Source organism: Pholcus phalangioides, unplaced genomic scaffold (genome assembly GCF_987345545.1).
Source record: "Pholcus phalangioides strain wild (caught in Gottingen) unplaced genomic scaffold, Ppha-v1.0 ptg000018l_1, whole genome shotgun sequence".
Lineage (NCBI taxonomy): Eukaryota > Metazoa > Arthropoda > Arachnida > Araneae > Pholcidae > Pholcus > Pholcus phalangioides.
This window is the reverse complement of record NW_028301611.1, coordinates 2,605,688-2,630,271: the sequence shown is the minus strand read 5'-3', so window position 1 is coordinate 2,630,271 and position 24,584 is coordinate 2,605,688. Positions and strand designations below refer to the sequence as shown.

General features: G+C 40.5%; 1 protein-coding gene across 2 annotated transcripts in view; it reads left to right on the top strand.

Moving 5' to 3' along the window:
* Positions 1 to 24,584, top strand: part of Trpm (transient receptor potential cation channel, subfamily M) — a 343,617-nt gene that overhangs the window by 280,052 nt on the left and 38,981 nt on the right. For both annotated transcript variants that reach the window (XM_089247633.1, XM_089247634.1), the window contains exons 7-17: positions 153 to 336; positions 4,161 to 4,284; positions 6,350 to 6,422; positions 7,633 to 7,733; positions 7,859 to 7,993; positions 8,941 to 8,991; positions 15,179 to 15,328; positions 15,434 to 15,613; positions 20,094 to 20,191; positions 20,311 to 20,539; positions 23,560 to 23,754. In XM_089247633.1, coding sequence (XP_089103759.1) covers positions 153 to 336; positions 4,161 to 4,284; positions 6,350 to 6,422; positions 7,633 to 7,733; positions 7,859 to 7,993; positions 8,941 to 8,991; positions 15,179 to 15,328; positions 15,434 to 15,613; positions 20,094 to 20,191; positions 20,311 to 20,539; positions 23,560 to 23,754 — 1,520 coding nt within the window. The remainder of the gene's footprint in view (positions 1 to 152; positions 337 to 4,160; positions 4,285 to 6,349; positions 6,423 to 7,632; positions 7,734 to 7,858; positions 7,994 to 8,940; positions 8,992 to 15,178; positions 15,329 to 15,433; positions 15,614 to 20,093; positions 20,192 to 20,310; positions 20,540 to 23,559; positions 23,755 to 24,584) is intronic.

Here is a 24,584-nt window from a genome sequence, read left to right as displayed (position 1 = left end):
TTCTGTACGTCCCAAAACGACTGGCGAGACTAGCATACTGCATTATTATGGAAAAATATCATAATGTTATCATTGAGCTCAGATGTTTAATTGGAAAGAGGATTTCACGTAATAAAAAATGATATCTTGTTTCTCTCAAACACATATCGAAGGAGCCGAGATGGAGACATGCGGTGTGCCAGTTGTGTGCGTGGTCATCGAAGGCGGACTCAATACGATTCGTACGGTGCTCGAATATGTGACGGACAACCCTCCGGTCCCAGTCGTCGTATGTGACGGAAGTGGTCGCGCTGCAGACATACTGGCTTTCGTTCATAGATACGTGCAGGATGATGAGTAAGTGGGATTTTGACTGGTTTTTTTTGAATGAATTTGAAATCATCTTTCTTTGTAAAAAGAAAGATATCATTTCCACTTCTAAATACAAGTTATGCAGGAAACTGGTTGCTATGCAGGGATAATGACTAGCAAAGAAAAATTCACGTGTCTTCATTGGGACTCGAACCACAGCCCTCTCCCAGCCCGGGTGAGTTTGCTACCACTACGCTACAGAATACATGAGAAATTCCTTTCTTGGGGCGTATATTTTGAACGGTGCTGTGCGATGGACGGTAACCAGTAATCAGCTAATGGCTCGCTTGATGTCGTTTACGTTTAGCCGCAATTTGGTTCGTAAACGACGTTAAGTGGGCCATCAGCTAATTGCTTTTCCACCGTCCATCGTACGGTAATGTTGAGCATAGGTACGTTCAGAGGAAGAAATTTCTTCTATAACGTAGCAGTAGCGCACTCGCTCGGACGTTTCAGTCAGGAGACACCCAGACCACATCGCCTTACGGCCGGCCATGGGTACCCTCTAGAACACTTTTTATATATATCTCCGATGGTGCCGTAGGTGCTCGGGATCGCGTACGTGTCAGCGAGTAGTCTGGATGTACATATGAGCTGAGAGAGAGGCCATTTGCTGATGACATCTTTCAAATGTTTTGCGTTTATTTGGCTTTTTAACACTCGCCCGGACTGTGTGTGCGTGCGTGTGTGTGTGGAGCTGTGATTCGAGAGTCCTAGGGTAGGCAAATGTGAATTTTTATTTCCTAGTCGTCATCGCTGCGTAACAGCTAGTTCTCATATTTCATTACCATGAAAATAAATACAATAAATTGTATACGAGGACTACTTTTTCTGCAACACTTTTGTAGAAACGGAATGCAAAGGAGCGAGACTACTCTTCCTCAGCGCAAATGAATTTTTTCTTCTCACTACGTGCACATGAGCGATGACGTAAAGAAGAAAAACTCTCTTTAGCGAGAGATCTAAAACACAGTGATTCTCAACCTGTAGGGAAGGGCATGCGGCCCCCTCTTTTCAGATATTTTTAGGAGTCAACAGGTGAAAATGAAAGAAAATAGAGTCATCTGAGATGATTTAGAGGGCCAAAGTATGTTGCGAAAGAAAAAAAAATGTTTGTAATTTATTCAACTGAAATGTTTGAGAAAAAATGACATTTTGAAATCGATCGCAAAGATTCGAACCCTCACCAAGACACACGAGGAAAGCTGATGGGACTCTACGCAAACTTTTTTTATATAATGTTATATGTTATAAATTCATCATTCAGAATTTGGTTTACGAATATTAAAAGATCTCGCTCCTGGAATTCGGGTACCCTTGTTAAAATGGGAGAGGGGACGCAAAAATAGAATATGGTTCGAAGGGGAGTCACACATACACGAAAAAATATTCAGGATCGCTGATCTAATAATCTCCATGGTAATCGAAACGAGGCAGAAGGACGAGGTGGATATTGAAGAGGTTGTGCAGCACTACAGTAAGGGCTACAAAAGGATTGCGGGGAAACTTCATTGTCTCATCTATAACTATCAAGATAAGTAAAAAACTCAATCTGATAGACAGCTACAGCCTGAAAAATGTCTGGAGCGAATATATATACCACTTCATATTGTGCTCACATTTTAGAGCTAAGATTAAAAGGTATTGAAAATGAAACTTAAATCTTTGGAGCATAAGGGACCTTCCCTACTCCAGTTCTAGTGCAAATCATCCTAAGCTTATGCTACATGAGTTCACTACATAGCCTCATGGCTAGAAGGGGGGATTGTGTTCTAAAGAACTTGTGTTCGACCATTTTTCAGCATCCTTATGCTTTTGATTCACTGAAATTCAGCTTTATTTAGAGAGTTCTATTTGAGATGACTTTTGGTCATCTTGACTCTATTTTGTAAGGCAATATAAATACCCAGCAAACCACTTAGAATCCTTGGTGACCCTGTTGTACCGAATGACATCTAGCGTACAATTCTTATGCAGTTTTGATGTTATTGTTATGCGACCGTAGTGACCGTAATGCCGGTCATCCACTGGAAGCAACTTAAAGCGATAAACAAGTGCGCGTGGATGTCTGTATTTGAAAAATTTATCCTATCACACAGAAAGTGGGAGAGCTTCGTCCATTAGCAGATCTTCAGCTACTGATTTCTGTCTACAACAGCAGAGAGACGACAAAAATTTCCGATTCGAATGAGATCTTAAGCCTCTTTCCGTATCTGCGCGGGTGCAGTGCGTATGCGGTTGTTTACTTGGTTTCGTGCCAATCGCTAAGTTTTTCTCCTCTTTCCCGTGTGAACATGGATGATGAAAATTTGATAAATGTTGTTTATGGGTTGTGAGCGTAAGTAGTATTCGGTTGAATGTAATCATCTATTCATTTACAACAAGAGCGCCTTCTTTTTTTGCGTCAGATGACTGATTTAGTATGGACTTGATAAATTTTCTCAAAAATATTTTAGTTTTCCGATATTTTCTCAAGCTTATTTTACGAACGCACTCGTCTGCACGGAATGCTGTCGTGAATTGAGTGGCGTGTAAAGGTCGCCGTCCACTCAGTGGATAACGTCAGATGCTATTTGCCGTCGGACTTAATGTCGTCTCTTCTCGCTTCCAGTTGACGATGGGCCTAATACTTCAGGTCGCTTGCTCACGTTATGCCGGTGGTCCACTGACTACTGAGAGCGAAAACAAGTCGCGTATATGCTTAAGACCACTATAATAGTCATACGCATACACCCAACATGTTCTGCGACTTGTTTTCACTCCTCTTTGTTCTTGTTATTATTGCGCATGTACACTCGTGTACAAAATTAAGAGAATTTTCACATTGTGTCCATTTGAGGCATCATACTGGACGGCTGCACACCCCTCCATGTGTTTGATAGAGGGTCCCTAACTGATAGGAAGTATAGAGAGGAGATCTTAGAGCGCTCTATGTTCGGCTTTTCAGGGGCTCAGTTGGCCCTCGGTTCCTGTTCATAGACGACAATACTCGTCCACATCGGACTCACTTGGTCAACGATTATCTGGAAAGTAAGAATATCCGGCGTATGGATTGGCCAGACAGATCTCCTGACCTAAACCCCTATAAAACATGTCTGGAACACTCTTGGAGGACAATTGAATCTCGCCATCCCCCTCCGAGGAGCATTCTTGGAGCTGAAACCTGGGTTGCTGAAGGAGTGAGACCGATTGCTTCAGGGACTCCTCGATAGCCTCGTGTCCAGTATGCCGTCAGGCTGTACGACCTGTCTGACTGTAAGAGTGGGCCCCTACCCCATATTAGACTAATTTTTGGTTCGATCTCGCCACCATGAATTTTGGACATTCCTGCAAAGATGATCTCTACTGACAGTCATGCGTACGTACATGGCTTTTGTATGGTAAATCTTTTTCTCCGTTATAACTGTGTATTCGTACCAAATATTCATAAAATCTGTGCATTAGTTTTTCAGAAATTCGACATATTATGCTAATTCTCTTAATTTTGCACACGAGTACGAAGGAAACGTCCGCTCGTTCTGGTACAGGGTAGGTACGCAAAACTAACACGTGATAGAAATGCCATATTGCACGGCATTTCTTCATCATTCATTGAAAGTAAAATCATCGTATTAATTCACTGTTTCACAGAGAACATGAACCGCTGCAATTTTTTGCAACTGGTCATTGCTCTCATAAATAACCCGTCTAAAAAATCTGAGAACAAACGGCATAATAGACCCGCTACCGCTCATGAGAGCAATCTGATTTATTAGGATGAGTTATAACACATTTTTCTCTTCTCTTCGCTCTCCCCCCTCATATATCAGCACACTCCTGGAAAGCGTCCGAGAACAGCTGATGATGACCATTGAAAAGACTTTCCACTTGAACAGGGAACACGCAGAGAGACTTCACTTGGAGCTTATGATGTGTGTTACGAAGAGGGACCTGGTAAATTCCGATTAATTTATCTTCCATAATGTTGTTGTTGTATAGGACACATTTCTCTTTCCCATCTAGCGCGAAGTTAATTAATCCCGATTTCGAGCTTTATACACATCATAAATAACATTTATAACCAGTTAGATATATATATATATATAAAGAAATGTTCCAGGATTTTCTAGATGTTACTAAATTCTTATAATTCCGTGTAGCGAAGCGGCATTTAAGTCTGAAAAAGTACCGTAAATCTCTGATGATTGCTGATTTCTTTTACTTGAGCATTATCATTAACGTTAAGGAATAGCCCTCTCAAGATATATAATCTTTTACAATTAAGGGTATATCCAGGATAAAAAAATAAATAAATGCTCTTTCAGCCTCTAGATGGAAGATAGCATTCATTTTCTGTTTGAAATTATATAAAATATCTCAAGCGGATCCTTCCCGTGGGCAATTATATGAGCCATAACTTGTAAGTGGTGTACATTTTTTTATACAGGCTTTAACGAAAGAAAATCCTTTGTATATATGTTAATAGCAAATGAGATTAAACAAACTCCAGACCAGAAAGCACACACACATAATACTTTACCTATACTAAAAGTGCTCGGAGTGGTTTTCTACAGTAGTCCGAAAACGATGATAACGGCTGGAAGCTGGTTGAATACCCTTCGTTTGATGGATGATATTTCTCATCTACTGTAACTTTTGCCCACGGGAATATAATGGTGTTCTTTGCCGTACATATGAACAATTGTTGTGATATGCTGTTCGATCAACTTTTTGCGGTCCTTTGTCGAGGTATAATCGACATTAGGTGAAATCTGTACTTCTCATTGTTATAACATTTCCTTAAGATGAAAGGAAAGCTTCCTGTAAATTTGGATTCTTAGCAGCTTAGCTATACAAAAAACGCAATAGCTACTAGCATCCAGGAGCCCTTCCTCATTGCGGGAGAGGCGATATAAAGTACAAACTCTACGAGCGAACCGAAAACACCTCTGGACCACAAAGTGTTAAGCTTGAATCGAGAATCATCTGGCCACAGAGTCTTCGTCACAAATTTGTTTTTTTATCCTCGTTTAATATTTGTTGAGACCGTTCACTAAACTGTAAGCAATGTGTGTTTTGAGTACAAAAATAATGTCGGCTGATGAGACCCAGTTCAAGCTTGATGAAACGATGGATCATCATAACTGCTTTTATTGGGCACAGAAGATTTTTGGATCGAAATTATATAGCTCAATAATTCTCGTTTATTCTTTGATTCTACGATTCTTCGACCAATCTTTGATCCAATCGATGCGTTAGTTCAATAGATTCTTTGACAATTTTTTCTTCTATTGATTTTTTGGTTCAATAGATCCTCTGATTCCATCGCTTCTTTGATTCCACCGATTCATTCACCCCATTGATTCTCTGATTGCTCTTTGATCCTATCGATTATTTGATTACTCTTTGATCAAAACCCATTTTTTTAAACATTTTCTTATTTGATCAAATCGATTCTTTGACCATTATTGACTACTATTTGATTCCATCGATACTTTGACTATTATTTATCCTATCGATTTTTTTACCATAGTTTTATCTCATCTATTCTTTGATCATTATTTTGTTCCATCGATTCTTTTACAAGTCTTTCACAGGATCAATGCTCTCTCCACTATTTCTCGATCTCTTCGATTTCTATTCTTTGATACTATCGATTTTCCGGAAAATCTTTGACCACCAGCGGTGTTTTCACCATTCTTTGATTTCATCGATTTTCATTATTTGGCCTTTCTTTATTCCACCAACTGCTCACCGTTTACATCCCTATCTGACTTCTAGGAAAACACTCTGAGCGCCTTTTCTGTAGCTTTTGTACTGAAGGACGCAAATATTGTGCTTGTTTTGCGGAATTTTTACAAACTTACAAACAAAAAAAATTTTCATTAAAGCATGTACGAATATGTGTGTGTGTTTTTCTTTTTTTTTTTTTTTTGACTATGTATTGCGTCCATTCGAGTACATAAATATACGTAATAATCGTTTGCCGAGAAAAATAATCCTGTTCATTTCCATACAGATTACGGTCTTCAGAATGGGAGAAGGACCTTGTAACGAGCTTGATCAAGCCGTACTGGTGGCACTATTGAAAGGTATGACTGACAGATGTTAATGAATACGCTAGACAATATTTTCTCACGCATTCCAGATACTCGTTTAAATGATGACACCATCGAGCTTATATTACTGGAGGAAGCATCGAACCGCAGCGGCGGGATCAACATCGAATGCAAGGAAATCACGTGACTCGTTGAATAACACAGTTCCTGCCTGGCAATTTCCCGATTGAAATGTACAGTTTAGTCTGTTGAGTATTGCGTTTTAAAGATTAAAAAAAGGATAGAAAACTCATCTACACAGATGGAAAAACTTATTTCTTTCATTACCCTGTGGAATAATTTCTTTCATCAATTCTTGATTTGTTTCTTTCATTAATGTTGGAATTATCACTTTCTTTAATTCTAGAATTATCGTTCTTTCATTAATTTTGAAATTACCTTTCATTAATACTGAAATTATCTTTCATTAATTTTGGAATTATCTCTTTCATTGATTTTGGAATTATCTCTTTCATTGATTTTGGAATTACCTCTTTCATTGATTTTGGAATTATCTCTTTCATTAATTTTAGAATTATTACTTTCATTAATTCTGGAATTATCTTTCATTAGTTCTGGAATTATCTTTCATTAATGCTGCAATTATCGATTTCATTTGTTTTGGAATTATCACTTCATCAATGCTGAAATTATCTCTTGCATTAATTGTAGAATTTTTCTTGCATTAATTGTATAATTATCACTTTGATTAATTTTGTAATTATCACTTTCATCAATTCTGGAATTGTTTTTCATTAATTCTGGAATTATTTTTCATTGAATCTGGAATTATCTCTTTCCTTGATTTTGGAATTATCTCATCGATGCTGAAATTATTTCTTTCGTTTACTGTTTTAAACTCCTATTTATGCTATTAGAAAATAACTGAGATTACGCCGATATTCAACGAGTCACACGTGATCTTCCGACAAATGATGTTGGTGACACCGTTCTCAGCACTGCCAAGGCGGAGACCGCAGACGTCATACTCCCTCCAGTAATATAAGCTGGATGGATGAAACATGTCAGGATCAACGTGGTGGTTTAGGTACATATATGATGTGCACTTAATCTGTGGCTAATGGTGTCTGTGCTTGTATAATGAGGGATTATGAGCATTAACCACCATTAACGTATTGTAATTATTTCCCCCGTTTTTCTTATGTTATTATATTCATGGTATGAATCTAATTGTTAACTTCAGGTCATCATATGCCCGCTCCAGATCAACTGAGGCTGGCACTCACGTGGAACCGAGTGGACATTGCTCGAGACGAAGTATTCGTCTACGGGCAGGAGTGGCCGGTAATTTCATGAATTCAGTTCACGCAATATTTAATGATAACGCGTTTGTCATTGCGGTTGACATGCACCCTGTCTGTTCAAAAAATGTAGACGTCGATAACGAGTGTGTTTAACCCCATTTATAGCCAGGTGCCCTGGAACAAGCCATGATGGATGCATTGGTCATGGACAGCGTGGACTTCGTGAAACTTCTCTTGGAGAATGGAGTCAGTATGCACAAGTTCCTTTCCATACCCAGGCTCGAAGACCTATACAACAGCGTAAGTATATATATTTATGTACATGGTGTCCTAAGTGCTAGCACGGCCTTTATCTCATCAACCGTCTGTCGTAGAGGTATAATTCTAGTTTAACGAAACGCTCAAAAGTCGCTAAAAAATTATCCTGTACCAGTTTTGAGAGTGAAAATACAAAGTACGAAATTTAAATTTTTATATGGTCCTCCCCCCCTAGTTTCTAACTTCCAATTAGAAAGTTGTTGCCTTTGCTTTCCTGATGCCAACAAAAAAAATCTATGTTTCTAAGTGCAATATTCACAGTGATATTTTTGAATTTGGAAAACGGAGGAAATTTGGGGGGGGGGCGGGGAAACACCGTTAAATGCGGAAAACCCGTTTTACCCTCATTTAACGCTGTTTTTCCCTAAATTTGCTCCATTTTTTCGAATTCGAATATCTCAATGAATATTGCACTTAGAAACATGGAACTTTTTTTGTTGGCATCAGAAGAAGGCAAGGGACAGGGCAAGTACTTCCTAGTTGGGTTTCGGGGCACACGGGACTGTATAAAAAGTTAATTTCTTTTATTTAATACTATACAACCCCTTCCAACATGAGTGACAGATCTGAGTACTACACGTTATACCAAAACTTTTTCTAACTGAAAAGTATACCTCTAGGATCAACGGTTCGCCAGTGAAATACCATAGCCCCCGTTTGATATGCACCCTGTATATCTTATCGTTTTGATTGATTATGTGCTCCTTTGAATTTAAATTATGTTCTGACAGTGGGTAAAGGGTGTCTCAGAATTATATCTACAAACTTTGAAAGATGGTTGCAGCAGTCATGGTCTCATGGAGTAATACGTGTAATTTCCAACATGCACGATTGATTTCTATTCAGTTAGTTTCATTCTTGATATGTATTGCATCTCTGAATTTTTTCAATATGGCTGATAATACTATGCGTATTTTGCTCTGTTACAGATGTACGGACCAAACAATACTCTCCAGTACCTCGTCAGAGATGTTCGAAAGGTAGTAATTATAATATATATATATATACTCTATGCACTCGCATTCTGTTGTTCTCATAGTTTAACCTCTTCCTATACAAGGGTGAGATATCCCGTACTATGGTAGTAGTCCCGTAAATATTTTAGAGCTCTCTCTGTCTTCTTTCCCTCTCATCATCGCAATGATTTCTTGGTAACTCTATTTTTTCCTCCTTGCATCATTTTGAGAGAGAGAGCCGTTTTTTCTCTTCAGCACTTTCCTTTACATCGGCATTATTTCGTTATTTTCTCCCGAGAGAAAGAAAGAAATGTAGAGAGGTTTTTCTAATAACTACTTATAACTACTTATCCGAACATAACAAAATTTTCAGGGTATCAGAAACCATGGGAGAGAGATTTTTGCAATAAAAATAATTCGATTTTTGACCACTAGAGCTTCCATTGAGAGTTATTGGCATAATTTCGAGCCGCAAATATTGCACGACTTAATTTCTGCGATAGAAACCTCCATTAATGAACTTATTAGGGAAAAAGGACATCCGACCAGATTTTAGATAGTTTTTATTTTGCTGAAAATTTGACTTTGCCTAAACTTTAACGGCGATTATTTATGTGCTGTTTTTAGATATTTTGTCATTATGTTTCTATAAAGTGTGTGTGTGTGTGTATAGTCTCATTTCATTACTTTAAAAGTAAAGTACACGTTCGCCCTTATAAGTGGTGATTAATTTGGGATTTTGCGATATTAGCGGTTTTTAAATACTGTGGGATCTCACCTAGCGTCTAAACTTTTTATTGCTCATATTTATTGCATGGATATGTTACTGCCAAAACCCGAAATGTGAGGCCAATTAAAATTCCCGAATGTTGACCAAAAGTGGCCAACCGCTTCGCGAATGGCCGAGAGTTTTGGCCAAAGTCCGATTTTCATAAATGATTCGAGCTTTGGTCGGCCAATTCGCAAAGTGGCCCGAGATTTCCTTGGCTCGGTAGGCGCTAAATCCATTTTTTTTTCATCGCCAATGTGTGATACATGGTTATATACGGTAGCTGTTGTAGTGATTAACGATGATAAAATCTATTCAATTTATTTATTAAACTAAAACAAATCACAAAAATCACTACATACGCATGGAACGGACATACACATACGCGACAACATGTGACACCTCAACCAAAACACCGAGTGTCATCTCTAGACGGCTTTGACTTCTCTTCCAACCACAAGGAAAAATATATATAATATCCGGACGGCTTTAACCGATTCCCCACAGGTAGTCCCCCACCAGCGATAGCGAGAGAACTACCTGCAAGGCAACCTGAATCTGACCCGTCTACCTGAGCGGGTGGTCATGAAAGTTTGGTCCTCGTCACTGGAAGTCTGTTGATCTTTTGAAGTTATTGTTGCTTGCCGTGAAGTTGTTGTTGCTTGCCGTGAAGTTGTTGTTGCTTGCCGTGAAGTTGTTGCTTGCTGATCGTTAGAAGTTGTCTGCTGATGCTTTGAAGTTGTTGTTTCTTGTTGATCGTTGGAAGGCTTGTGGGCATTGAAAGGCAGGTCATCACCGCAGATGTAAGCCGGTTTGACTCTGTCTATGCTTACAGATACTGGTCGACCTTTTATTAGTATTTGGAACACCTTTTCTGATCTCGACAGTACTTGGTAAGGTCCCTCGTACGGAGGTTCTAGGCCTTTCTTCACTCTGTCCGTGCGGAGGAAAACATATGAGCAAGACAGCAGGTCCTTGCTGACAAAAACAGAATGTTTTCCGTGGCGAACAGTCTGTCTTGGGCTTAAATTTTCCATGGTGGTCTTCAACTGATCAACGAAGCTTGATGGATCTGGGTGATGACGACTAGGTACGAAAAACTCTCCTGGCAGCCGTATAGGTGCACCATACACCATTTCCGCAGTTGTAGCTAGCAAGTCCTCCTTCCAGGCGGCTCGAAAACCCAACAGAATCGTAGGAAGTACTGTTACCCAGCGGTTAGTTGCGTGAGCCTTGATAGCAGACTTAAGGTCTCGATGGAAGCGTTCTACTTGACCATTTGCTTGTGGATGGTATGATGTGGTCCTCTGGCGATTGGTTCCCAAGAACTTGGTTAGAGCCTTGAACAAAAAGGACTCAAACTGGACACCTTGATCTGAGGTGATTCTGTTAGGTGAACCGAACCGAGCAACCCATCCAGAATAAAAAACCTTGGCCACGGTGTCAGCAGAGCTATCCGGCATAGGGAAGGCTTCAGGCCATTTAGAGAAGCGATCCACACAGGTGAGGCAATATGTGTAGCCTTCTGATGGAGGCAAAGGGCCTACAATATCAATGTGGACATGTTCAAACCTGGCATCAGGTGGTGAAAATTCCCCATGTGGGCTCTTCGTATGCCGACTCACTTTAGACTTCTGACAGTTAATGCATGTACGTGCCCAAGTGGTCACGTCAGCCTTCAGTGCGGGCCACACGAAACGCTCTTGAACTAGTTTCACAGAGGCCTTCACGCCAGGATGTGACAGTCCATGCAAGGCAGTGAAGATGTCCCTACGCATCGAGGATGGAACCAGTGGTCGAATGCGTCCTGTAGAGACGTCACAGTACAGCTGAAGCTTTGATTCATCAACAGGAAGAGAGTGGATTTTCAAGGAAGTAGATGAAGGATTGGTGAGTAGTTGCTGAATATCCTCATCTTTGAGTTGTTCCTCTGCCATTCGTTTGAAGTCGGTGGGAGATGGTGTGTCTATGGAAGATATGGATATCCGAGACAATGCATCTGCCACAACATTTTCTGCACCCTTGATGTGTCGGATGTCTGTGGTAAACTGGCCAATGAAATCCAAGTGTCGAAGCTGACGAGGTGAGCATTTGTCAGTAGTCTGTCTGAAGGCATATGTGAGAGGCTTCTGATCCGTGTACAGGACGAATGAATGGCCTTCAACCATGTGCCTGAAATATTTGATAGCAGAGTAAGCTGCCAACAACTCTCGATCATAGGCACTGTAATTCTTTTGTGCAGGAGATAACTTCTTGGAGTAGAACCCAAGTGGCTGCCAAGATCCTGACACACGTTGTTGCAAAGTTGCGCCCATGGCAATATCGGAAGCATCTACCACAATAGCCAAAGATGCTGCTGCCACTGGAAATGCCAAAGCTGTTGCATCTGCCAGATCCCGCTTAGACTTCAGGAATGCTTCATCGGCTTCTTTGGTCCAAACGATCTTCCTCTTATCGTTTCGCTTGGAACCCGCTAGAAATTTATACAGGAGCGCCTGCGTCTCTGCTGCTTTTGGAACGAAGCGACGATAAAAATTGAGGAGGGCCAAAAATCGTCGGAGCTCTTTGACTGTGTCTGGCTTTGGGTATTGAGCGATGACCGACACTTTCTCAGGAAGAGGTGCAACGCCAGTTGCAGAGATCATATGACCCAAAAATCGAACTGATGGCTGCCCCAGAACACATTTAGCAGCGTTGAGGCGAACTCCGAATTCTGAAAAACGTTTGAATACTTGGCGCAAATGTTCCTTGTGCTCTTCAGCGTTTGTAGATGCCACGAGAACATCGTCGAAATACGGTACACAAAAGGTGAAACCCTGCAACACCATATGTATGAACCTCTGGAATGTTGCAGCTGCATTCGATAGTCCGAAAGGCATGAAGAGAAATTCGAACAGCCCGAATGGTGTTGTTACGGCTGTTTTCGGAATATCCTCTTGTCTCACAGGGATTTGATGAAAAGCTTTTGCGAGATCTAGGGTGGAGAATATTTGTTTCCCCTCTAGCACCTGGAGACAGTCCTGGATGTGCGGAACGGGATATCTGTCAGGGATAGTTGCAGCATTTAGTCTCCTGTAGTCGCCGCATGGTCTCCAATCGCCGTTGCACTTGGGTACCATGTGCAGTGGGCTTGCCCAGCAACTTTGAGATGGTCGGCAAACTCCTTGGGCAACTAGATGATCGAATTCCTACTTGGCTGCACGCAGCTTGTCCGGTGGTAGCCTGCGAGGTTTTGATGCAACTGGCGGGCCTTTGATCTCAATACAGTGTTGGACGTCATGCTTAACAGCATTAAACGTTGCTACAGTCTCTGTCAGTTCAGGGAACTCGGTGAGAATTCGATGAAATTCACTATTGTCCCGGATGCATTTCACTGCTGGGGATGGTACGACCGCACCAGCAATCTTGCAATGTGAACGAAGCTGAGTGAGTGGATCGATTAATTGACCGCGCCGAACATCTATAAGCAGTCCAAAATGCCGCAGAAAGTCAGATCCGATGATTGGACGTGAAACGGCAGCAACGATGAATGACCAATGAAATGCACGACGAAGTCCTAGGTCTAGTTTTAACAGTCGTTGACCGAAGGTGTGTATGGCAGTTCCGTTTGCAGCAAACAACTGAAGCTTGTCTGGCTGACGTCGGGAATCTTCTTTGCGTAGTGGCAGTACAGATACATCAGCGCCAGTGTCTATGAGGAACTGCACGGAAGATGACTGGTCAGACAGATATAGCCGGAAGCAGTCGAGTTTGCCGTCACTCTGAGTATCGAGTGACGGCCCAACTAGTTTCCCTGCTGGTTGAAACTGCAAGGCTGGACACATTTGGTTGCTTTTTCTTTGAAACGCCAGTGGTACCAGCAGTGCTGGTAATTTCTGTCACGACTGCTGGAACGCTGACGAGATCCTCGGCGATTTCTTGATTGGGATCGAGCACGCGTTTCGAGACGCTGCAAACGGGAAGAAATGTCCATTAGAATGGTCTGCATTTGCGAAGCTTCAGCTGAAACCGCATGAATTGCAGTGGAGCTTTCCGCGGCGGCAAGTATGGCATCAGCCATTTCTGCCAATTTATCCAGGCTATCATTGGATATCGCTAGTATTTGCTGAACATTTGTAGGCAGCCGCTGGAGGAAAAGAGACTTCAAAATATCATCACTCACCCGTTGCCCAGCTTTACTTCGCATTTCCAGGAGAAGGCGTGATGGTTTCCGATCACCCAGTTGCAATCCAGAAATTAGGTCGCGCAACCGCTGTTCCTCCGAGTCCGCATACTGTGTGCACAAACGGTGTTTTAGCGTAGCGTAAGATGTTGCGGTGGGTGGGCTGGTGATAATGTCCCCGACAACAGACAGCTCCTCTGGTTGCAAGGCAGATACGATGTGATGATACTTGGTCACCTCGGCTGTCACTCCTGCCAGAAGAAACTGACTTTCCATCTGCCTAAACCAGATCTCCGGATTTGCTCGCCAAAACGGTAGAGCTTTTACGGAAACATGGGCGATCTCTGCCGAACCAGTTGCGTTTTCATCTGCCATTTTGTTTTGCTTAAATCCTTTGGTTGCCTGTCCTCTTCACAATATAGGTCACCAGTTGTAGTGATTAACGATGATAAAATCTATTCAATTTATTTATTAAACTAAAACAAATCACAAAAATCACTACATACGCATGGAACGGACATACACATACGCGACAACATGTGACACCTCAACCAAAACACCGAGTGTCATCTCTAGACGGCTTTGACTTCTCTTCCAACCACAAGGAAAAATATATATAATATCCGGACGGCTTTAACCGATTCCCCACACTGTATTGGATTAGCTCCACGTGACGAGAAAGAAAAAAAAAAGAGAAAAATCTAAATAGAAATAATAGCATAAACACAGTTTTTTCTGTAAAATTTTGAACAAAGAAAAATGATGACTGCGATATAATGGGTTGCCATATTTAACTTGGCCATAATTATCACGGAAAAATGCGCAAACTGGCGATGACCCCGAATCATGTCTTTTGTTATCGGACTGTTATCCCGGCTACTTCGCGAACTGGCTGGCCAAAACCCGAAATTCGGACACTGGCCAAGTCGATTTACAACGAAATTGGCTAATTTCGTGTTTTGGCAGTAACATAAAATAATACAAACTCGTAATAAAAAATACAATGGGTACAAGCACTTGGATGAAAAAATTAAAAAAAAAACGTACAAACAAATACTAATATCGATAATATATGAAATACTCAACATATGAATTTCCATCTGAAATATTGAATATTTTAAATACAATTACACTGTAATGTATTTCTCCATAAAAAACGGAGACATTCTCACAAATTTAAGGATCAATGCAGTTCTTTTACCGAAATTATATAATTAATTCATTTTTCATGATATAACACGTCTAAATCATTGAATATTTCAATCATGTACTTCCTCCAGAACATACCAAGGCTGTACCGATACACTCTCTACGACATAGGTCTCATAATCGAGAAACTCATGGGCGGTGCTTACAGATCTTCGTACTGCAGGAGAAAATTCCGACACCTGTACAACAACGTCATGAGGAAGATCATCACCGTGAGCACGGTGAGTGTATTAACCGAATGTACACTCGATCTCGTGTGTGTATCCAATTTACAACAGTTTCTATTCTAACGTGCGATATACATTATTTATTAAAAACCATTTCAGACCCCTACCCTGTCTCAGACAATGAACAATAATTCAATCACGACTCCGTGTGAGACGACCTGCCTACGGGACATGAGGTTCAATTACCCGTTCAACGAGCTTCTACTTTGGTCGGTGCTGACGAACAGGCAGAAGATGGCCATGTTCATGTGGCAAAATGGTGAAGAAGCCATCGTGAAGGTAAGAGAGAGGAAAAACAAATTACTTCTTAAATCTTATTGTTATGCATGTAGATTCAACCAGAGACCGACCTTTTGTTGGTCTGGTGCAAAAGCAGCTTTGCGACCCTTTAAAACCGATTTTCCCATTTCGGTGAATTGAGTGAGTAACTTTATGACTGACTGAGTGAGTAACCCTATCGGTGACCGTATGGATGATCGAGTGAGTAAGCGATTGAATGACCGATTGAGTGACTTACTTATTCAACCACTTCACTTTTCACTTGCGCACTCACTAACCTTCTCAAATGCTCACTCACTAGCTCATTTTCTTACCTGCTCATGTCTGAGTCGATCATTTGCTCACTTACTCATTCATTCACTCACTAACACCCTGGCTTATATGATCAATCTCTCACCAACCCACTGGCTTACTCACCCATTCATTCACACATTCGCAATATCACTGACTCTGCCGATGAACAATCGGTGAATTTCCTATCGTTGAATTGTCATGTCGGTGAATTTGTCGCACACTTATCAAGGGATATACATATTAATAATAATGAAATATCAGTGCTCTACGTTATACGCGCTTGCAAGGCTTTATCGCAGAATTACACGCGACATATATGACACTGAAATATTGAAAGGGTACTGCGAAAGTCATGATACTTCACTTCAATCATTACGTTAAGTTTTGTTTTAGCTCTCCATCTAAATAATGTTACTCGTGGCTACTCTCACTATAAATAACAAAGAAAAATAATTGGTCACTTTTACATAATAATGAAATTTGGTCACTCATCATCACTTTTCACTGGCGATCAGCCCTGGAGTTTGAAGTAACCCTGGAAGACATCGTCAGGGTTTACCTTCAGTTTCCCGAGAGAGTGTGTTCACATTTTAAGACGCGACTTCACACCATCAGCCCAGATCACTCTCTGCCGAAAACATGGTCAGTACTCACTCTATATCGATTTAAATCTGCCTTGATTGGTTGAGTATGATCGCCTGACACCCAACAAGGGCGCTCATTGGCTCAGAGGCACGTTTTGAAAAACGTGTTTTTTCCTATTTTTCCTATTGTCTAAAATGTGTGATCATGTTGCGCAATCTTGTACGTATCTCAAACGAGAAAAATACGTCGTAGAATTCCTACAAGAGAAAAGAAACTCAAACTTATTACTTCCAATGTATCTATGTGTGTAAGCGTGCTATGGGGGGGGGGGGAGAAAGATTGCGAGTGCGATCATGACAAATTTTACTTCCGGAGACTTCTGCGGCATTAAATTGTTGGTGAGAAATTTTTCACACACGCTTGATATCGACAGACCTGACAATTTTCGTGTTTTAAGCACGAAAACGTCAGAGTTTGCCTCTTCTTAAGCCTCGTTTACATAGGAAATAACAAAACCGGTTTCCTTCCACCAGGAAAAATCGCTAAGGAATATGGGAAAGAGGTTATGCACCGTAAAAATTCTTCACATACTGGATATAGAAAAGAGGGTGTAAATATTTTCTTCTCTTTCCTTACTCCCCTTTTGACTACAAGGGGAAACAGTCGTCAAGCTGGTGCCAGAATATCGCAAATGCAACGGGGCTTTAGAAAATAACCAGACTTATATATCAACCCTGTATTGCATCGGTTTCAATTAAGATCCTTCAAAACAGGGTTATGGGGTGTGCAAAAGATAATAATAAACAGTAAAGACAGATGTCTCAAGCAATGCTGTGAATAGTTTTAAAACACGAGTATTAACTCTAGGACTCTTTCTATATTAAAAATATATTTGATAAATGTTGTGTGCTGTGTATCATTTCGGAACCTCTAATGCTCTAAAGTAAACGAAATTTAATCCCTTGCGTAATTTGTGGTGAAAACTCGAATTTAAAATTTATGCTACATTTGCTTTAATGGTTTTCGCCAAGCTACATCATTTATCAAAATGATGACTTCTATTAAAAATGTCTCGCTCACAGCTGCATAATTTCATTTACATGTCTGACTTAGTGTGCAGGGTGTCCCATAAATTCGTTAATAGTTTAAAATTTTATAAAAATTGAAATATTTAGCATATTTGAATGCGGAGGCGCATTTATGGTTCACTGTTTGAATGTGATTTGAGTTGAGGAAACTATTCTCACGATAGGGAATCTTTTTAATTTTATTCAATTTTTTTGTTGAAAGAAGTCACTGACGAAAGAAAATCACAGAATTTGGACCAGAACCTTCCTTCAATCCCTTCTGCGTCCGAAACATTCGTAAAGCTTCAGCCGGCGATTCGTGGCTGAAGTGAAACAACTTCACCAATAGCACGCTCATCCACCAATGTTAACATCACAATAAAAATTTATGCAAGCTCCAGTAACAGGAAAATTCCGAAATGAGCTGCTAATCGTACACCCTGCAGTTTACTGGACTCTCTCATTTGCATATTTCCAGTTATCTGCTTTCGTGCATTGTCCTCTATCGATTAAAATTTGAACTTTACCAAATATAAGTCCTTTCCATAAGACTAAGTTCAAACCGCTTCCAAATATACCACGGGGTTTTTTTTCAATTTTTATGAACTTTAAACAATTTACGAATTTATGGGACAACTTTCACATGACAACCCATTTTTGCTAAGAGGAACTTTAAACATAATCTACTTATGCTTTATGTAAGTTTTAAGTGAAAAGTATTTATGACATGAATGTCGCTCTCCACTTGTTAATACAAGACATACGGAAGACGGTGTTGTGAAGATATTTATTATTTGAGGTGTTAATTTTTTATGGAAGGAAAAAACTCATCTCTGCCTCAACCGGGAGTCGAACCCGGGTCCCTCGATTGCCGGACGAGTGCTCTGACCACTAAGCTACAGAGGAGATAGAGATTTTCCTTCGCTAGAGCGTATACACGCCGAACGGAACCGTGCAATGGACGGTGAAACTGATCAGCTAATAGCTCATGGACGACGAGCCACCAGATACCTATATATATGACATGAATGTCGCTCTCCTCTTGTTAATACAAGATATACAGAAGACTGGATGTTGTGAAGATATTTATTATTTGAGGTGTTAATTTTTTAAGGAAGGAAAAAACTCATCTCTGTTTCTACCGGGAGTCGAACCCGGTACGCTCTAGCGAAGGAAAATCTCTATCTCCTCTGTAGCTTAGTGGTCAGAGCACTCGTTCGGCAATCGAGGGACCCGGGTTCGACTCCCGGTAGAGGCAGAAATGAGTTTTTTCCTTCCTTAAAAAATTAACACCTCAAATAATAAATATCTTCACAACATCCAGTCTTCTGTAACGGCCGTATTCACCAACACAGTTTCAACTGCAATCGCAAGTGAAAGGATTGAAGATCAAAACGGATTGGTTAAATGAAGGATTTCAACCAATCCGTGTCGATCGCTGATCGTTTAACCTGCGATTGTAGTTGGAACTGTGTCGGTGAATACGGCCGTATATCTTGTGAAAAGTATTTCTTAAATCCTTAAGGGACATATCGTGTCCTTTGAGAAAAGAATACTCGTATAAAGACGGTAGATCATGGCTGCGCAAACTAGGTATACCTAGGCGTTCGTTTAAAGGTTGCTTACGTCATCAACCACTTTTTCTTGAAGATATGAAATATTCTATGATGCTGACAAAGGGGGGGGGGTCAAAAATAGCTAAAAATTTGCTGACGTAATACTGGAATGGCCCCTTATGCCACCTCAGAAAGAAATCGACTTCGAAAGCAAATGAAAATAATTACTTTTATAAATCATAACAGCATTTTTATGACCTAAAAAGAAGTCTTCCAGTCTTATATTCTCGTCTCTAAAAAAACTAAATTCAGTACTTTACGACCCTATATGTGATTCATCTTCTATGTGAGCCTTGAAAAGATAATTCACCTTTTATACAGCCAACCAAAGAAGTTAATTTTAAGAAGAATTCAGCTTTTATTCAAACCTCGAAGAAATTGTACAGCTTTAATGCGCCCTCGAAAAACCAAGTTGGCTTTTTATACGTTCCACGAAAACGTAATTACCCGTTTATGCGACCCTCGGAGGTGTAATTTAAATTTCCATGCGACCCAAAAAGAAATATTCATCTATTTTATTCGATCCTTGATCAAATTATTCAGCTTTTATGTGACCCTCGAAAAACTAAATCGACTTTCAAACACGATCCTCGAAAATATAATTAAACTTACACACACACACACGTGACTCTTGAATAAGTTATTCAGTTGATGGAAGACGTACTTAAGCTTATATGCAACTGTTGATGAAGTTATTCAGCTTTTATACGATTCTCGAAGACTTATGAAGCTTATCATGGAGAAGTTGACTCTCGAAGAAGTCATTCGGCTTTTTATTCCACCTCCGAAGTTACCCCCCCCCTTTTCAAAAGAGAGTTTCAAAAATAACTCTGGGCAATACTATGGCTAGATAACCAAATAGCTTGACAAACCCTGTGATAAATTAACATATTTTTTCATTTACTTCTCTACCTGCAGGCACTAGTTGCTTGTAAACTATACAAAGCAATGGCTCAAGAAGCTGCTCAAGATGACATGGAAGCAGACGTCTGCGAAGACATGCGGAACAATGCGACGTAAGTCGGGAATTTAGGAACTTCTTATCCGTTCTTGTAATTGCTTATTCTGATAGAGAAAAAAATATACATCGTGTCTAAGAGGGGGGGTCTGAAATAATGAAGTGATTTCTCAACAGGGAATTCGAGAATCTGGCTCTGGAGCTCTTGGATTACTGCTACCGTTCGGACGGCCACATCACCTTGCAGTTGCTGACCTACGAGCTTCAGAACTGGAGCAAGCACACGTGCCTAGGCATAGCCGTTGCAGCGAAGCACAGCGCTTTCCTCGCCCACACCGCTGCTCAGATGCTGGTCGCCGACCTGTGGATGGGTGGCCTACGGACCCGGAAGCAAACAAATCTAAATGTCATTATAATCATTATTATCATTATATTTTTAAGTATCCGAAAACTTAATGATAAGAGCCTGAGAACAAGCCAATAAGAATTATGTTTTATTTGCAGAATTTGACGTAATTCATAAATTTGGTTCCACTAGTTCGTGGAATGACCATACGTCCCATTTTTCCTGGAGACATTCCAGGGTTTTTCACGTAATATTGGCTATCCCGACATTTTTTTGTAAAAATGTCCCGGATTTTCCACGCATTTTCAATGCAATTCGATTTTTCATTCTTTGAAACTAGGTCTGGTCCGATTAATCGATCAGTTGCAGTTGAAAATTTTAGTTTAGTTGAGTTAATCGACTTGACCAATTGGATTAAAAGTTTGATTAAAGTTTCCATTAAAAGTTTGTGGATTAACTGGATTTTTTGAAAAAACCGATTAGATATATCTTATAAATCATGTAGATCATTTTGCATAAGTAACAATATCTAAAGTATTTGAATCAATATTTTGATCAAATTAGATTCAACGAAAACTGTTGATTTCAGTTTCAAATTGAGTTTGATGGGAATCTTTAGAAGACGGCCAAAATTTATTGGCCCACTATGAGCAATAGTTTTCCGTATGTTTGGAAGCATCAGCTCATCTCCTCACAAGTAGCCTACCATTCGAGAAAAATTTCTAAGAAAACAAGCAACGGTATAATCGAAAGTATAAATTATTCTAAATCAGTCAATAGTAAACAAAAATTGCCGATTTTTTTAAAACGAAACGGCAAGATCCGAGTGAAGAAATTGCAGGTTATAGCAATTATATGTTCAGCATTATTAAATTGTTTGAAGCGATTAGCCTCAATTTCTGAACCTATTCCTATATATGTTTACATCTACCGAATAGATGAGTGAAATGAATAAAAAAATTTTATAGCATCCTATTTATATTATATGGTGACAGAGAGTATTCGATTAAAATTCGATTAATCGATTAATTTTCTTTTTTTTTGATTCACCAGTTAAAAATTTTAATTGATTCCCAGCCCTATTCGAAACCAAGGATTTATAATTTTACAACTCTTAAATTATATTATGGCAACTATGATTATAAACGAGAATATTCGTCCAAGGATGATGTCACTCTCTGCTATGCATACGAAGGTAATTTCATAATATTTTTCGGGTTTTTCTTGTTTCCTATTTCAAAAAGGGTGGTCATACGTCCTGTATTTACCAGGGTCTCCCAGTTTTCCACTTTTTTTTTTGTAAAAATGTCCCGTTTACAACGAACCCTTTGTGAATTCTCTTTTCTTCATTGAAATTATTTTTCAACTCACGAATTATGTTATGGATAATTACAACTATAAAATAAGCATATTCATCTTTTGAAATCTTGAATGGTGGAACGGGGATCCCCGCTGGGCACAGGGCCAGCTGATAGCCTCTTCATCATATCTATGCCGATTCGAAAACATTAGTGCGCTAATCAAATGACTTTAATAAAGTATAATGAGCAATACTTGAAATTCCCTGGCGACTTTTTTTGCGGTAGGAAAAAATACTATGTGGATAAAGTAAAATCAAGTTGGGGAAGGACCATGCCCTTACCACGTGTTATTATCATCGGTTAATATTATCGTGGTATAAAATAAGTAGAGTGAAGATGATATTGTATATGTGTGATGATCAAAGTGAATAATGTTATAAATACAGTGTTGGAGCATTAGATGCGGTCGATTATAAATATATACAGGGTGCATTGGTAACAGGGAGTATGGTATTTTTCTGGTGAACCGCGTGTTGATTCTAGAGGCATACTTCGGATTAAGAAAAATAGCATCTAAATAGTATGTACTATTGTATGGCTATATTGAGTTGGCCTCTGACCTTGACGCGCGAAGGGAGGGGGGGGTTCATTTTCCAAGAAGGGGAAACGGAGGGAAAAAAACTCTGTAAGTAGAATTTCTGCGCGGTGTACAGCGTGAAAACGCTGATTGGTCAAAAAACCTGAATTTAAGTATTTTAACCAATCAGCGTTTTCGCGCTGCACCCGGCGCTGAAATTCTACTTCTAGGAAAACACGCTTTACCAGAGACTTTAGGGGAGAATATTACCCACAATTCCGTAACACGTGTGTGGGCGAAAGCAAAAAACCGTTGTGAAAGCGTGAAAATAAATAAACAATAATCTAATTTTTGTTCGTAATGCGAATCGTCGCTCGTTAACCGAATGAAAATTTGTCCAAAATTCTTACTCGTTATGCGAATTGCTCGTTAACCGAAGTTTCACTGCAATTATTTCGCCGAAGCTTCTTACTTTATTACCATAAATGTAATTACTAATACCTATATATATATATATAATACTTGATGTGGCATATGACTTTTGGCAAATTGCAGCTTTGACTGTCACACCCGCATGTGGCTCCTCGGGTGAAAAGAGGGACGAGAGGCCGGACCGTTCGGAGGTGCGGGAAGTGCAAAGAGGGCGGGATTGGATGTCGGCGGGTCAAATGGCTTCATGCGTGGTCGGGAGTGACGCGCCGAATGGGGCCTTTGTCGCGAGGCGTTCCATGTTTTTCCTTGATGAGGGGTGGTGTTCCCGTCCTGTGGTGGAGGTGGTCGGGGGTCTCCCTTCGCGGGGCGTGTTGGGTCGCTGTGTACCGCGCCGGCGGGGTCTTGTCGCGGCTGAAAGGGGGTCGCGCACGCGGTGATGTGCCCTGGGAGCGGGGGTTTGGGTGGCCTGCTTGGCGGGATGTTGGTCCGAACCGGGTGTGCTTTCCCGGACGTCTTGCCGGTTTGAGTTTTTTACGGCACGCCCACGATCAGTGAGCTTATATCGAAAAAGCGACAGAGCCTGGGCGTGCTCGATTCTATTCTATAGGTATAAGTAATAATGATAACGCCGTTAGACGAAGTGGAGTAGTCTCTTGAAAAACATGATATAATTTATTTATCATATATAAAATTGATTGATAATTTACAAAATTGGAACGTTCGATTTTTGTGTCTGAAATTGTGTATTTTTTTTATTTGTGTCGGTACAGGTAATACTCGGCCTGCTGCTACCGATCACTATAATCACGCTGGAATTTCGCAGCAGGGAAGAACTCCAACTCATGCCTCAAACCGAAGAGGAGCATCAATCCGAAAAGGCTGAAATCGACGAAGAACAGAACAGCACGGGAAGTAAAGGCAAAGTGAAGCGGCCTGCACCTAGGCGTAGGCGCGACCAGTACGACGTAAGATATATGTTACGAATAATAATATAGGCAGCGTGTGTACGCGTAGTTCACGACTACTTCGAAGTCGTGTGTCCGGAAAATTCACCGCCGGGAGAATTCACAGTTCACCGAATGGGAAATTCATCTCGCTGGGAAAATTCCCCCCCCCCCCCGACATCAGTTCGACGTGAGTGAATGGATGATCGAAATTGGCCTGTCACTAGAGCTAGCTCGCTCACTCATACACCAGGTCACTCATTCAGTCACTAGGTAGCTCATTCTTTCACTCACTCGCTCACTGGGTCACTCCCACTGTCACTCACTCTCTAGAAGTTGCTCATTATATCACTCACTTACTCCGTAGGTTACTCACTTACTTCATAGGTCACTCACTCTCAATGCACTCACGATGTCATTCGATCACTCTCTCCGTTCGCCGGTCACTCACTTGATGCCTAGGTCGCCCACTGACTTCAAAATTAGTCACTCAATTCCTCACTAGATCACTCACTTTGTCATTCACTCATTTACTCACTCATTTTATCACTAATTCACCAGGTCGCTCACTCTGTCAAACACTCAATCACTAGGCCACTCAGTCTATCGCTGGCTCATTCGCCATCTCACTCACCTGCCAATACTATCCACTCTTTCACTCACTCACTAACTACTGTATCATTGACTAACTACTGTCTCACTCACTTACTGGCTCACTGACTCGTGTCAAACTGTTGTCGGTGAATTTTCCGCAAACTTCGAAGTATAGGTTGGACGAGAAGACCTGGAGATGTATTAAAAATGACATAATAAGGTGTGACATAATTAAAAAAATTGTCCAGTTTTCGCTC